Source organism: Euphorbia lathyris, chromosome 6 (genome assembly GCF_963576675.1).
Source record: "Euphorbia lathyris chromosome 6, ddEupLath1.1, whole genome shotgun sequence".
In the NCBI taxonomy this organism is placed as follows: domain Eukaryota; kingdom Viridiplantae; phylum Streptophyta; class Magnoliopsida; order Malpighiales; family Euphorbiaceae; genus Euphorbia; species Euphorbia lathyris.
Genome location: NC_088915.1, coordinates 6,651,649 through 6,667,620, shown reverse-complemented (window position 1 = coordinate 6,667,620; position 15,972 = coordinate 6,651,649). Strand labels below are relative to the sequence as shown.

At 32.3% G+C, this 15,972-nt stretch overlaps 1 protein-coding gene across 1 annotated transcript; it reads right to left on the bottom strand.

The window, feature by feature from the left end:
* Positions 1 to 7,302: 7,302 nt before the first annotated feature.
* LOC136233226 (phytoene synthase 2, chloroplastic-like) lies at positions 7,303 to 15,486 on the bottom strand. The gene is made up of 5 exons (XM_066022841.1): positions 15,089 to 15,486; positions 13,366 to 13,538; positions 11,832 to 12,067; positions 9,323 to 9,515; positions 7,303 to 7,568 (listed from the first exon to the last, which is right to left on the bottom strand). Exons 1-5 carry the CDS (start codon positions 15,480 to 15,482, stop codon positions 7,392 to 7,394), a joined length of 1,173 nt encoding a protein of 390 aa, XP_065878913.1. The 5' UTR covers positions 15,483 to 15,486; the 3' UTR covers positions 7,303 to 7,391.
* Between the last annotated feature and the right edge of the window lie 486 nt (positions 15,487 to 15,972).

Genomic DNA, 15,972 nt, shown 5'->3' with positions numbered 1-15,972 from the left:
TATTTGGCATCAATTTTCATTGCTCCATGATAGAAAGTGTCTAATCAATTTTTATGCTTTGATTTCTTGACTTTAGCCTCTATGGGTGTGCGGTTTTTATTTCTCGCAATTTCGTGTTGTATTTGTATTTTTTCATCTAAAGTTATATATCATATGACATTTTATATATATACATATAAAAGATAGCTATGTCCCCATTCATTTATTTATAGCTAAAGATTGCATGGAAATTAGTGATGTTACGATGACATGATTTTCAGAGACAATTCGTTTGACACGTTTTGGGATGGCAACGGGTACTGCACCCGTGGGTACCTGATCTTAATAAGACTACTCGTACCCTGTATAAAAGGATATGAGACGGGTGTGAGATCAAAACCATTACCCGTGACGGGTATGGGAGTACCCCCAGGTACCCGGTATCGGTCATAAATCTTTTATATATTAAAAAATATTATTGTTTTTTTAGATGTAAGATGTGAGATTCAAACTCCAACCTTTTGTTCTTCTACCATTGAGGGGTATCATTAAGCTATTTACTCTTATTGATTAAGGTTTAATTTGTTCAATTTTTAAATGAATGATTTATTAATTTTATACTTTGTTAAATTTGTAATATTTTTTACCTTATGTATTGATTCTTAACGGGTAAGGGTATCTGTGAATTAAATGAGATGAGTATGAGATGCAAAAAGTATACCCGTTAGGGTAATGAGACGGGTATGAGTAATTAAAAAATAAACGAGTAAGGGTTTGGATACCCGTTGCCATCCCTAGACACGTTTGATACGATTATAATTTTCTTTTAGGGTAAATTACATCCATGGCCACTGAACTTTACTTATTTTAACATTGTGGACACTGAACTTCAATTCTTAACGGTATGTCCACTGAACTTTATTCTTTTTAAGATCGGTGGCTATTGAACTTTGACTAATTCCCCAAAATGACCAGTAACGACCTCAAAATAAAAATATTCAAGAATTAAAGTTGTTCAGAACGACATTTACCTTGAAACCATATTTTTTTATTTTCCAAAATCATCTTTTTTTGGAGCTTTCTCTCTCTACAAATTTTCTCTCTCTCTCTCCTAATAAAAAAACACCTAAATGATTTCAAAACGAAAATTTTCAAGAATCAAAGTTCTTTAGAATATCATTAACTCTTCGATTTTTTTTTTTTATTTTGAGGCTGTCAACGGTAGTTTTGAGATGTTAAGTGACTACCGGTGCTAAAAAGTGTAATGTTCAATGGTTATACTGTTAAAATTGAAGTTCAGTGATCACAATATTAAATGGGTAAAGTTCAGTGGCCATGGGTGTAATTTATCTTTTTCTTTTATCATTTATGTTATAAAATTATGTGGAATATATAAATTACATAATACGATTATATAACACTCCTAATGGAAATTACTAATGCCTATTCTTTTATCATTTATTTAAGGCTTAATACATACTTAAGTATGTTTAACTTTTTGCCATGCTTATATTTAGATTTATCACGCACCTGAGTTTGTCAATTTGGATTCATTACATATTTAAACTTGTTAATTTTGAATTCTCGACACTCTTACTTGCTGATTTGGTAAATTTTAAATCTGATATGACATGTAACATATATTTTTAATATAAAGGGGTATCAAGGCAACAAATAAAGGTGCTAAAGATCCAAATTTGATTAAGTTTAGGTTTGTGATAGGTTAAATTGACTGGTTTAGATATATAATAAGTCAAAATATAGGAAAAATTATAAAACTGGGTCAAATGGGAGGCATATTTACATATTTAACCCATTTACTCAACCTACTACATATCTAGACTGTTTTTGTGTGACTTTCCCATAATACCCCTAACCTTCCCACTTCCACCACTCGCGAACCGCCGCTCCCCCTATCTCATTGGTTATGCGAAAAGTTGCCCCTACATTAATGATTTCAAGACTTTTGATCTTCATTTCTTCCTTTAAATTGCACGAAATCTGCACCATTTAGTCAAAATCACAATGAATTTCTCTTTTTCCTCTCTTCATCTCTTGATTATGCAACTTCCCAATCCTAGAAAACGAAGCCATGGTTTTTCATCTTCCTGTTCGTTGCTTGGTTTCTTTCTTCTTGTTACCATCAAAGAGATGGTTTTTCTATGTTATTTCCTTCGTTCTTCCCATGTTATCATATTGTTATTGTCGCTTTTGGAGGTGAAAGGGGCGAAAAATGTAAGTATCTATTTTTTTCTGCGTTTTTTCATGAATTCACTTCGCAATCGATGGTTTCGCGAAGCTTTGCGAAGAGAACGAGCCTAGGAAAGTGACGATCTACTTCGTGAATCGATGATTTCGCGAAGATCTGCGAAGAGAAAGAGTCTGAAACGTATGGATCTACCTCGCGAATCGATTAGTTCGCGAAGTCTGCGAATAGATCCTCACGTTTCAGACCTCGCAGACTTCGCGAAAGCATCGATATGCGACGTAGATAGTCACGTTTCAGACTTCGCAGACTTCGCGAAAGCATCGATATGCGAAGTAAAATCACCTCTTTCCCTGCACATTTACATTCGCATGCTTCGCTAATCTTCATTTTGCGAAGCCAAAATCGTCTTTTTCCCTGCCTAACACGATTAATTTTTTCTGTAGATGGTTGAATACGTAACATCCCTTTCTGGAAGGCGGCGTACTGGGCTGCAGGGGAGATGATTTTCATTCCTGTATAGGGATGAACTTCCCCAAGATTGACACATTCACTCCTAAAGTGGTTGGTTAGGAGAGGTTGTGTCAATCTTGGGGTGCACCATGGGACACGTCCATCCCATGGTGCCAATCTTCAAAATGAACCTAACTAATCCGGTACCAATTTTAAATCGGATGAGTAATCTTGGTGTGCACCGTGGGACACGTCCATCCCAAAAGGTCTGGAAGTCCAGACCTTCTGGGATGAGAAATGGAAGTCCAGACCTTTTGGGATGGATGTGTCACATGGTGCACACCAAGATTACTCATCCGTTTCAAGATTGGTACCGAATTAGTTAGGTTCACTTTGAAATGATTAGTTAGTATAGTTCATTGTGGCAATCTTGTTGTAAATTTTGATAATGTTATGATTTGAATGTTGTTATTGTGGCAATCTTGTTGTAAATTTTGATAATGTTATGATTTTAATGTTAGAATCCGTTGTTGTTTGCCATTTTTTGTTATATACCACTTCGCGAATTAGCTTCAAAACATATCCAGCATTCGCATATGCGAACTAAATTCATCAAGCAAAACAAACTTCAGCTTCACAGGCTTCACATATGCGAACTAAATTCATTAAGTAAATCCAACATTAGCTTCGCAGGCTTCGCAGGCTTCGCAGGCTTCGCATATGGTCGAATATGCGAAGTCAGACGGGATGGAGACAGACGCGCGTAAATATTGAGGGTGTTATAGGAAAGTCACACAAAATCAGTCTAGATATGTAGTAGGATGAGTAAATGAGTTAAATATGTAAATGAGCCTCCCATTTGACACAGTTTTGTAATTTTCCCCAAAATATAAGTATAGGATGCCAAACTGTAAAAGTTACAGTTCAGGCCTTTAATGAACGATAGACTCTTATTTGGGAAATTTACATATAAATTCACATTTGAAAACTATTTACAATTATATTAAGTTCTAATTTTGATTTATATCAAACTAATAAAATCATTACTTTTAATCTATTTTAAGAATTGAAGTTTATAAATTATGGCTCTAGAATATATTATCTAGGGTTTAGGATATATGACTTGGAGTTTAGAATTTTTAAATTATGGTGTAAAAGCATAATAGGGAAATAATGATATATTCAGAATTAAGTTTATTAATCTGATTTAGTTGTAATTTTGTAGTTAGTTATGATATTCATGTAACTAATCCTTTTATTTGTGTGTCTGCCCTTGTTAAATGTAATATCGTCAATAGTAATTTTACACCTAATATCATAAATAATACATTTGAGGATGTAATATTTGGGTAAATAGTAATTTTATACCTAATATTATAAATGATACATTTGAGGATGTAATATTTGGGGTTAATTTCGAAGGTAACAAAAAAAAGTAAATTTTTTGTTAATGTATTTTATTTTTATACAAGTTGCATATTAGTTGATTCAAAAAGAATGAGTTTTGCGTTTTTTTTGCAATTTCGGAATAGATATTGGAAAAGAAATACTTTGAAGTTCGATTTTTTTAATTCAGAAAAGATGAGACTCACATGATGTCAGGTGTATACATGTCTTTACTATGTTATTAATGAGTACTAACATGAGTGGAGTGGAGATTATAGAATTCATGACTAATGTCGTATTTCATAAATAAATATACCACATAATTGAATAAGTTTAACACTTATTTTTGTTAAGTCTGTTTGATAACTGTAATTAATTACTTAAATTATTCAGTTAGGTTAAAAATAACTTATTTTGATAAGTAAAAATATTTAACTTAAAATTTTAAGTTAAACATTATCAACTAATATTTTTATATTCGTTACTTATTCTTTTATATTTATCAAACAGTTACATTGATTAATACTTTCAGCATTTATAAAATTCAATATTTAAAATTGAGTATTTATTTTTTAGCACTTAATTTTTACTTTTATCAAATAACATCTGAGTGGTCGCTTGGTTTTCCTTTGTCTTTAGAGGGTAAATATAACATGTATAGTTAAAATTGTTTCCTAAAAATCAACTAAAAAAAAGAGTAAACACCACCAACTAATTAAACATTCTATCCAAAGTTCCCTTAATTAAGGGTTGAAGTTTTATAATTTTTATGAGAAAAAAAACTTGTGTGACTTCAAGTAGAGAAAGTGATATTATCTTTATTATTTTGTAAAAAAGTATGTGTGTTACATAGTGAAAAAAAAAGATTAACACCGTGTGTGTTGTCGTTAGGTCAACATGTCACGTCATCACCGCAGTAAGCAAAAGTCAATTTCTTAGAGTGTCACATCAATAAAGTTAACAAGTAAAGCGTTATACGTCATCAATGTCACATGCCATAGTATTCAAGACTAACATCATCAGGCGACATTATAGGGCTTACCAAGTCCTTCTTCTCAAATGGAGGACTATTCATTCACATTTTTGCATGTGTTATAAGCCAATAAAACGATTTAATGGTTATTGATGTGGACAACATATATCAAAAGGTTAACGAGAGGTTCTCCATTTGACATGGAGGACTTGGTGTCCCCTATAGATTTCTCATCATTAAGCAAAAAGTCTAAGTTGTTATTCGCTCTATGTCGAACAGTTGGGAGCACATGATTATGCACCCAACTCACTCTGAATGGGCTACAATCTTCGATGTTGTTGTTCGCCACCTGAAATTTGAGGAGGAGTTCACTGCGTCAATTAAGATCAATGTCGAAGACAATTATGAGGGTTCACACTCGGTATGAAACATTTTTAACTTTCAAAATAAGAAGCATAAGATTTTCAATGGAAAAGGCAAAAGACATGGTAATGAACCAACACAGCTGGAACAAAAAAAGGAATAAGAGGCACAAGAACATGAAGAAAGTGAATATCTCATGTGTGAAATGTTTCGATTGCTAACTTAAAGGACATTATGCAAAAGACTGCAGTGCCCCCATGATACATTTAACTAACTCACGAGTGAGTGAAATACATGTATCTAGTTTTGTTCTTCTAACAGAATTGAATCCTATATGGATTGTTGATTCAGGTGCAAGTACAGACCACGTGGAAAAGAATAGAGATGACCTTCGTTGATTTTCGATGAATCCCAATCTGATCAAGGTGGATCTATGTAGGAAACAACTCAAGGGTTGAAGTGCGAGGAATCGACACTTATAGTTTAACTCTACAAGGCAGGCATATTCTTCTCCTACATGATGTGCTATTTGCTTTTGAGATTCGAATGAATTTTATTTCTACAACAGTAACTTTTATTTCCATGATAAAAAGTTTAAAGTTATATTTGAAAGATACTTATTTTGGTTCTGGTTATGTTGCAAGCAGTTTAACTGTTTTGGATATTGGTTTGAGCAATTACAATAACAGTTCATTTTCCCATTAGATTACTTCTTCTTATAGGAATGATAAAGATATTAAGTCATGTCATGTTAGGTTAAACCACAGTGGTAAGATCAAATGAGTCAGTTAGCCAAAGTAGGTTTACTAGATAGATTAAGCAAGGTTGAACTCCCTCTTTGTGAGCCATGCCTCAAAGGAGAAATGCATAGAAAATCGTTTGGAAAATAATACTAGAGTTGATTATTCTTTGCAGTTAATTCATTCAAATATTACCCGATGAACGTGAGGGTTAGACATTGGTCTTACTATTTTATCGCTTTCATAGATGACTATACTAGGTATGGTCACGTTTATTTGATGTCTCACAAGTCTGGAGCTTTATATTGTTTCAAAAAGTTCAGGAATCTTGTTGAGAATCAATTAGATAGAAAGCTTATGTCGTGGATGCTAGATTTGCTCTTCCCGTCTTCCATCCGTATTTATTCTTATAATCATTAGTAAATTAAGTTACTCAATCTATTATGAAATATATGTCGTTTAAGCTATAATTTTGTAAATTAAAAAGTCATTAAATAAGGCTTAAAAGGATAATGTTGTGTTATAATCTCATCTTTAATGACTAATTCTCACATAATATTTACTCACTTCTCATTAATTACAATACAATTAAAATAGATAAATTTGTAAAGTGCCGCAAGTTTCTCTCAATTCTCACCCAATATTCTCTCATAAACTTTTCATATTCTTGGAAAGATACGTTATCAAAAGGAGATTTTTTAGCAAGGGCAATGAGAAAATATAGTGAAATTGAGTAAAAACGACTTATAATTCCGAATTTTTCTCCCTTCCTTAAATTGAGCAAGTACTATTTCATAAGCTCATGTGCCCCTAGTCTAACATCCAATACCTATATCGATGAAACACCATCACAACTAAGACGTACACTAGTTTTAAGTTCGTTATAGTTCCCACGATAATAACAAACCAGTGATCCTTTAATATAGTACATTGTTGCCTCATGACTTCACTTGCCTAAGTCTCAACTCGACAAGCATGAGCATATCACTATACGTGGCGCAATCTTCTCTCTGTTCTCACCTAATATTCTCTCATAAACTTTCCATATTTTTAGAAAGATACGTTATTAAAAGGAGAATTTTTAGCAAAGGCAAAATTGAGATAATGTATGGAAATTAAGTAAAAACGACTTATAATTCAGAACTTTTTTCTCTCCATAAACGACGTATAATTCGGAATGGAAGGAGTAAGAATCATGATCAACAAAAGGGGTAGCCTATATTTTAGATTTAACAACAATAAACTTTGTTACAAAACTAGTAATTTTAATAATTGTACAATATATATTTATTTATGCAATATGTGAGGGAAGAAAGAAAGTAGGTGAAGATTGAGCTCTAGTGTATGCTAAAGGCAAGGAGAGAAACTTCTTAGTCTTTCCAACAAATGCTCTCTTTGTCAAGTTATCATAATCATTTTCTTCAATTGCATCCAATATTTGTCTATATAATATTAAGCATGACCATACCTGCAAATATTAATTTCACAAAATTAGCATTTTTATAGTATTGACTTTAATTAGGATAACGTAAAAAAAAAAAATAACCCTTAATTTTTGGGTAAATTCCAAAAAAAACCTCTGTGGTTTCATGTTATTCCAAAAAAACCCTTGTGGTTTGTTAATACAAAAAAAAAGGACTGTGGTTTGCGCCGTTACCCCGAAAAACGGAAAATGCCTTAACACCGTTAAAGTGCTGACGTGGCAAGAGGTAAGGTTGGAAATTCGATTTTTTTTCCCTCTCTCTCTCCTCCTTCTTCTTCTTCTTCCTCTTCTTCTTCCTTCTTATTCTTCTTCTCTCCTCCTCCTTCTTCTTCTTCCTTCTTTCTTCTTCCTTTTTCTTTTTTTTCCTCTTTTCTTTTTTTTTTTAAATTTCGGACACTAATCTGGAAAATTTCCGGATTTCTGGATTCTGGAAAATTTCCGGAAATCTGGAAATTTCTAGATTTCCGGAAACTTAAAAAAAAAAGAAAAAAAAGAAGGAAGAAGAAGGAGGAAGAAGAAGAAAAAGGAAAAAGAAAAAGAAGAAGAAGAAGAAGAAGGAGGAGGAGAGAAGAAGAAGAAGGAAGAAGAAGAAGGAGGAGAAGGAGGAAGAAGGAAGAAGAAGAAGGAGGAGAGAGAGAGGGAAAAAAATAAAAAAATAAAAAAATTCGAATTTCCAACCTTACCCCTGTGCCACGTCAGCACTTTAACGGTGTTAAGCCATTTTCCGTTTTTCGGGGTAACGGCGCAAACCACAGTCCTTTTTTTTTGTATTAACAAACCACAAGGGTTTTTTTGGAATAACATGAAACCACAGGGTTTTTTTTGGAATTTACCCTAAATTTTTATAGTTAAGATCAATTTTATCTCTAACATTTAAAATTGTGCAATTTTATCCATAACATTAGCCGCCAAGAGCAATTTTACCTCTAACATTGGTAAGTTGGATCAATAAACTTTATGTATTTTTTTCCAAATAATGAGACTAAACATTCAGTTACATAAAAAATGGCAACTAATAAATTATTTAACTTAAAGAATAATTATTTTAAATAATTAAATATATTTTAGCTTCCCTAGGCTAATCCCGGGTTAGTCTTAGTCTTTGTTTTTTCTTTCTTTTCCTTTTCCTACCAAAAAAAATATATTTTTTTTTTCAAAAAGATTAAATTATTCTCGGCGTATATTTCCCTCCCCTCTCCTCTCTCCTATCTAATTTTAATAATAAAAAAATATAATTCAATATTTTATTATATAAAAATAAAAATATTAAAATATTATTGTCTTAAAAATATTGTTTTTACTATCTAAATTTTAATTTTAGATTTAATAATGTTATTATTTAAAATATTTAAAATATATTTTATATATTTAATAATTTATTTTTATATTTCTTTGAGAAAAATATTTTTATTTCAATATTCTGGAGAGTATAATATAATTTTTTCGGAAATTAACACATAATATATGCCATCCGTTTCATATTATATGTATTTCTAGAGATTTTTTCTTGTTTCATATTACATGTCATATTATATGTTCAATACACATTAAGTCATATTCTGTGTGTTATAAAACATGGATTTATGGAAATTAATTAAAATAATTAACTTATTATATAATAAATAAATAGTGGAATCAATAAATAAGCGACAATAAAATCTTTTTTTTCTAATGTCCTTAATTTCTGTATAACTTTCCATTAAAACATCTAATATGAAACAGAGAGAGTATAAAATTACCGGCCACCGGCTATCTTTGTCAAGTTGTGAGGCACCCTCCTCAGCAAGGTTAAAATAGTATCTAGCCCTCTTAATTTGCTCTTTCATAAATTCCCTCCATCCATCACTGACTTTTCTTTCAAATACATCCTTATCACTTAGTCCAAATTGTGATAACTCATCTTGTGGCAAATATATTCTTCCTCTCAATGCACTGCAATTATAAATATACATACATGTTATTGTCAGTACAGATCCAAGATCCACCCATAAGAGTACAGTAAAACCTTCATAAATTAATACTCGATAAATTAATAACCTCTTTAAAATAATAATTTCTTCTAATCCCAACTTGGGCCAGTTCACTAAATTAATACTCGATAAATTAATATCTCTAAAAATTAATAAAATTTCATGGTCCCAAAATTATTAATTTATAGAGGTTTTACTGTATTTTAATATTTATAAAGATTTAATTGAATGAATTTTCCGACAACAAATGGATCCTCAAAACCTCCATCAAAACACGTGAAAATTGAGAGAAAAAAACAGATAGAGAAAAATGAAAACTCTATAAAATTACTGAATTTCAGATCTGATTTTAATAAATCATTTCAGCTAATTTGTAAACAAAAACTCACATGACGTAAAAGATAGTCAGGGCCGGTCTTGATAATTTAGGGGCCATAGGTAAAACAAGCAGTAAGGACTCCTTTAATATAAAATTTACTAATTGATTTTTATTCATATCATTGCATAAATTAATTTTTAATTTTCAAATTTAATCAATTTAAGGTAATAAAACGAAACTTTTTAAAAAAATTAAATTTAATCAAATTAAAAATAGTTATTCTAAAATGAGGTAATAAAATGAAACTTGTCTTTTTAGACTTGACTACCCATAACATTTATATATTAAAAATATATCAAAAAAATTACAAACGTGAGAATTGAACCCATGCCCTCTCTAGTTGGTAGATGGGGCAAGGATCTCCATCCACGTCGGGATCTGCCCTATGGGAGGCTGGAAATCGCATAGGGCAGAGATGAGGATTGTTTTATCCTATACAAGTGGGAACAAGGATAGGTATCTCCGGTCCTTAGGGATTCCGGTACTCATCCATGATATGTCCCCACAGGGGATATCCGTCCTGATTAATTTTCTGTTTCATATTTTTTTTTTAATTATTATATATATATTTGTGATTCTTTTTAGAATTATTAGGTTAAGTCAATTTTATTCTTTTTTTCAACCACTCAACTCAAATTCAATCTTATTCTTTATCGTTATATTATAATAAATGCCAAGAATATCGAAGAAAAAATAGAATAAAAGTTTTTTACATATAAAAAATACAAAATGAAACTAGGAATGGAGATCTCTGCGGGGACGAAGACAAAATTATCCTCATTTAAGTTTCAGGGATGGAAAATCCCTGATAGGTTGGAGATCGTGGATGAAGAATGTAATCTAATCCCCGTTCCACCTCATCCCCACCCCGTTTGCATCCCCATAAATTTGACTGAATGACTTTGTTAGATATTAAAATAAAAAGCTCTTATTAAATCTTGGTTCAAATAGCTCCTTAACAACTCTATTGAAATCAAACGTGAAGTGTTTAAGTAATTTTATCCGAAAGAAAATAAAATGCATCAATCTTTTAAGAAACAAATCTCAAACTCCCGTGACTATCATGTGTATTTTAACTATTTCTACATATATAAATATATTTAATGTAAAAGAAAAAGGAGAAATTTTACTATGAATCAGAACCAAATACTGATTCCTCCAGTCAAATGATGTCATATCAACGGTTAGATTAACATGGTATCATCTGAGTGGTCGGGACCAGTACTGATCCCTCCACTAAGATAACATTATATCCGCAGTTAGATTAACGTTGCATCATCTGAATGGTCGGGACTAGTACTGATCTCTCCACTCAGATGATGCCATATCAACAGTTAAATTAACGTGGCGTCGTTTGAGTGGTCGGGACCAGTACTAATCCCTCCACTAAGATAACATCATATCAGCAGTTAGATTAACGTGGCATCATCTGAATGGTCAAAACCAGTACTGATCGCCCCACTCAGATGATATCATATCAACAGTTAGATTAACGTGGCATCATCTGAGTGGTCGGGACCAGCACTGATCGAGACCAGTACTAATCTCTCCACTAAGATAACATCATATCAGCAGTTAGATTAACGCGGTATCATCTGAATGGTCAGAACTAGTAGTATTGATCTCCCCACTCATATAATACCATATCAGCAATTAGATTAACGTGACATCATCTGAGTGGTCGGGACCCGTACTAATCGGGACTAGTACTGATCCCTACACTAAGATGACATCATATCACCAGTTAGATTAATGTGCCACGATCTGAGTAGTACTGATCCCTCCACTTAGATGATGTTATATTAGCAGTTAAATTAATATGTCATCATTTGAGTGGTCGGACAATTACTGGTTTCGGCCCATTTAAAAGAAAAAGAAGAAGAAAGAAAAGGAACTTACTCTTCTCCAACATCTCTGAGAATATTAGTGAGTTGATTACCAATGCCCAAATAAAAAGCAGAGTTGTAAATATGTTGATGAGAAAGAGAAGAATCAGGTGCTATCCCCATAACTGGAACACTCATTAAACCAACTGTACCAGCAACATAATAGCAGTATAGATATAGCTCTTCAAAATTTTCATATCTACTTTTCTTTATATCCATTCTCATTCCTTCAATCATGTCCTTAAATGGCTGCCATCAAAACAAACTTAATCAATTCAAGAGATCAAGAAAAAACTAAAAAAAAATTAACTTTTTAATTTTTGTTCGGGTAAATTACACTTATGGTCCCTCAACTTTATCTTATTTTCATTATGGTCCATGAACTTCAAAACCAGGGATTATGGTCACTGGACGTTTACAACACTAGTGTGATTAGGGTTATAAACAATCTGAGCCGCTCAAGAGTGGCTCGATAAAAGCTCGACCGTGTTCAGCTCGATTTATAAACGATCCGAGCTTGAGCACATCAAAACTCACCTCGAAAACTCGCGAGCATGCCCGGTCATAGATTCGTGAACAAGTTTGATTATAATGTTCATGAACAGACTCGTGAGCAAGCTCAGTTCAATTATTTTTTAGATAAATAGTTTATTAGTTCCTGTAAATTTACCTAACACTTTGTTTAGTCCTCGTATTTTAATAATACACTATATGTTCTGAATTTTGGTTTTATTTGACAGTTTAGTTCCTTATAGAGGGAGTAAACTGTTTAATAATTCAAATATTTGAGAAACTAAACTGTTGAATAGAAAAAAGTAAAATTTAAGGACTAAATAATGTATTAATATGAGGATAAATATTGTGTTAGGTAAAAAATAGGGACTAATAAATTCTTTACCTTTGTTTTTTAATAATAATATTTCCATAGAAGAGAACTTTAGTTTTGTAGATTTTCAAACTACGTAGCTTATAAATATAAACGAGTTGCTCGCTAACAGCTCACAATCAGGTAATTTTCTTAATGAAACATGCTCGAACAAGATGTTAAGCTTGAACTGAGTTCGAGCACGCCCATTTTCTAACTAGCCGAACATGATCATGCCAAAGCTCGGCTCCGCTCAATTACAACCCTAAACATAATCACTTATTTTAGGGCTAGTCATGGGCATAGGCCAGGAGTGCGGTCGCCTAGGTCCAGTGTCAAAAGGGGCCCAATTTTTTTTAACTACGTATATCGTAATTCTTTTGTTATAAACTTAGGCCTAAATGGGTCAAATTTCTATTTCAGACTTTTAAGTACATTTTTTTTTTTTTATTAAAAGTCTCTTATCTCTTGTTTATGGTCCATAAAATGTCAGGACTGATGTGACTTATTTTAAAAATGAAAAACAAAAACAAAAATTAAAGTTGATTTCCCATAAAACCACCGTTCAAAGACCATAACGTCTGATTTTGAAATTGAAGGACCATAGTGAAAGTAAAACAAAGTTGAGATATCACAAGTGTAATTTACCAATTTTTGTTGATTAAATAAAATAAATAAATACCTTGATATCAATAGGGAATTTAGAAACAGTATCAGTAAGAGCAGCATCAAGCAAGTCATAAGGACGGCCGGCGAAGATATCTTCGAGCCTCTCCGCCCATCTATCCAGGACGGCCGAGCTCATGTAGGCTGCGTTTGGCCCATCTACTAATTCATCTGTCCTTCTGCACCAAACTGCCCAAACAATTTCACTTTCAAATTAGACCTATTCATAGGCTCGGGTATCTGTCCGGACCATCCAAACCCGTATCAAATGGGCCGGGCTTAAATAAAGGAAAATAGCATTAGGCCGGGTCCGTTAAATCCCGTCTATTTTTGTATTGGTTCAAGATTTATAAAAATAAGACAAAGCGGACATGTCAAGCCTGTCGTGACCGGTATATACATATATAATATATTATTTTATAGGGATAAGATATAAAAATACCTCTAACGTTAGCAAAAGCAATTTTACCTCTAATATCTATCCTTAATATTGGCAGCCGAAAACAATTTTACTCATAACGTTGACAAATTTTGGATATCATTAAAAAAAATATAGATATTTTGTTCAGTTCATTAAAAAAATATTTCCTCTCCAAATCTATTCTGAAAGTATATATATTTTTTAATTTCAGAATAGATTTGGGGAGGAAATATTTTTAAATTTGAACAAATATTTGATTTTTGAATTTTTTCCGTCCAACACGTACAAAACACAATATATTTTATTTCCATGTACATATATATGTCTTTAATCTGTTACTGATTAGTGATAAAATGACGCACATATACACTGGAAATAACAAGATTTATGATAGTTTTATTAATCATGTCTAAAATTATTAAAATTTACCAATGTTAAAGGTAAAATTGTTAGTGATTTCTTACTGATTACTAATTATGTTTTTAATATGTTACTGATTAGTGATAAAATGACACAGCCCGCTATTAATTTTGATCGGGCTGGACTCGAGCTTAAAAATCAAATCTCAAGCCCAGCCCATATAAGTCCATCTAAAAAAATATACATAATTTTTAATTATAAAAAATAAAATTTATATTTAAAAATAAATATTTAATTATAAATATATAAATTACTAATTAATACTCATAAGGCGGACCGTGCTAGGCCGGTCTGTGCTATTTTTATCAATCCCAAATCCACTCAAAAAAATAGGCGGGCTTTAACAGACATGACCTAAGATCAAATTTTATTGTCCAAACCCGAACCAAGAAACACATACTTAAGTGGGCCGGATGGATACCCAAACCCATAGATAGATCTATTTAAAATAACAATCAATGAGGACGCTTCATTTGAGTGGGTCCCACACTAAATTTCTTAAATAGTTCGTGAACCTCATTTATCTCGAGACCCACTCAAATTGAGCATCTTCGTTAATGGTTAAATCAAAATAGAATGTTCACTTAAAATTACGATAAATACTATAATTTTTTTTTATAAAGATTATATTTTAGAAATAACATTCACACGATACCGGTTCCGTTTTCGTGCTGAGTGTCTTGTTGAAAGAGAGCGTTAAAAAACGGAAGGATGAAACTTAAATGCATAGAAATGCCGCAATATTCATCCTTCCCCTTCTAAGCATCATCTCTCTCAAACACACTTCTAGTTTACCGACGAAACCACGGATTACCGACTCCATATCCGTCGGTAAAAAGCTTTTCTTTCTATAATCAATTTGAACTCAAAATTTAACAATGGCAAACAAAGAAATTACCATAAATCGCCCAAATAGCCTTCTGTCGATCCTCAGTCATGAGCAAAGTCCCCAAATAAAAAGTCTTAGCATAATCCGCACAAATCAATCTACAACTCTCATAAGCTTCTTCGAGAAACGCCGGATGAAACTTCGCCGCCGGCGACTGCTTTCTCAACGAACAACAATGATAATCATCATCATCATCTGGTTTTCGAACCTGCTTCTCAATGATTTCTCTAATTTGATGAACATCTGTACTCGAGATTCCTTTTTTTCCTCCTAATTCGGAAAACTTCGGTCTCGGAAATGTCAGCACTTGCGATGATGCTCTTGCTGTAAGTTTCGAATTCGAGATTCTGATAGGGTTCATCGATGGGTTTGGAGTTGCGGAATATGAAAAAGATGAACTCATTTTGGGGGAAATGGGATGATTTTGGAGAATTATGATGAGAATGATGAGGTTTAAATAGGTTAATTTTGGTTAGTGTGATTAGGATTTTTTAATGTTAGTTAATTGTGTATATTCGGATCTTTTCATTGTTGATTTAAGCTAATCATTGTTTTGTTCTCTTTTATTTGTCTTTTGCATTCTAAAGTATAATTATCTAATATGATGTTTAATCTTTATTTTAAGGCTTAAAACATCATCACCAGATTGACTCCCTGAACTTTGCAAGTGTCTCATCAGTTCCTTAAACTTGCTTATTTCGTATCACCAGTTCTCTAAACTTGTCTATAAAAATTGATTAGCTCCCTGAACTTTGCAAGTGTCTCACCAGCTTCCTAAACTTGTTTATTCTGTAACAACTAAATACAAAAAACCATAATACTAATTCGGATTAAGGTGCAAAAATACCCCTAACGTTTTGGGTCAGGAGTAATTTTACCCCTAGTGTCTAAAA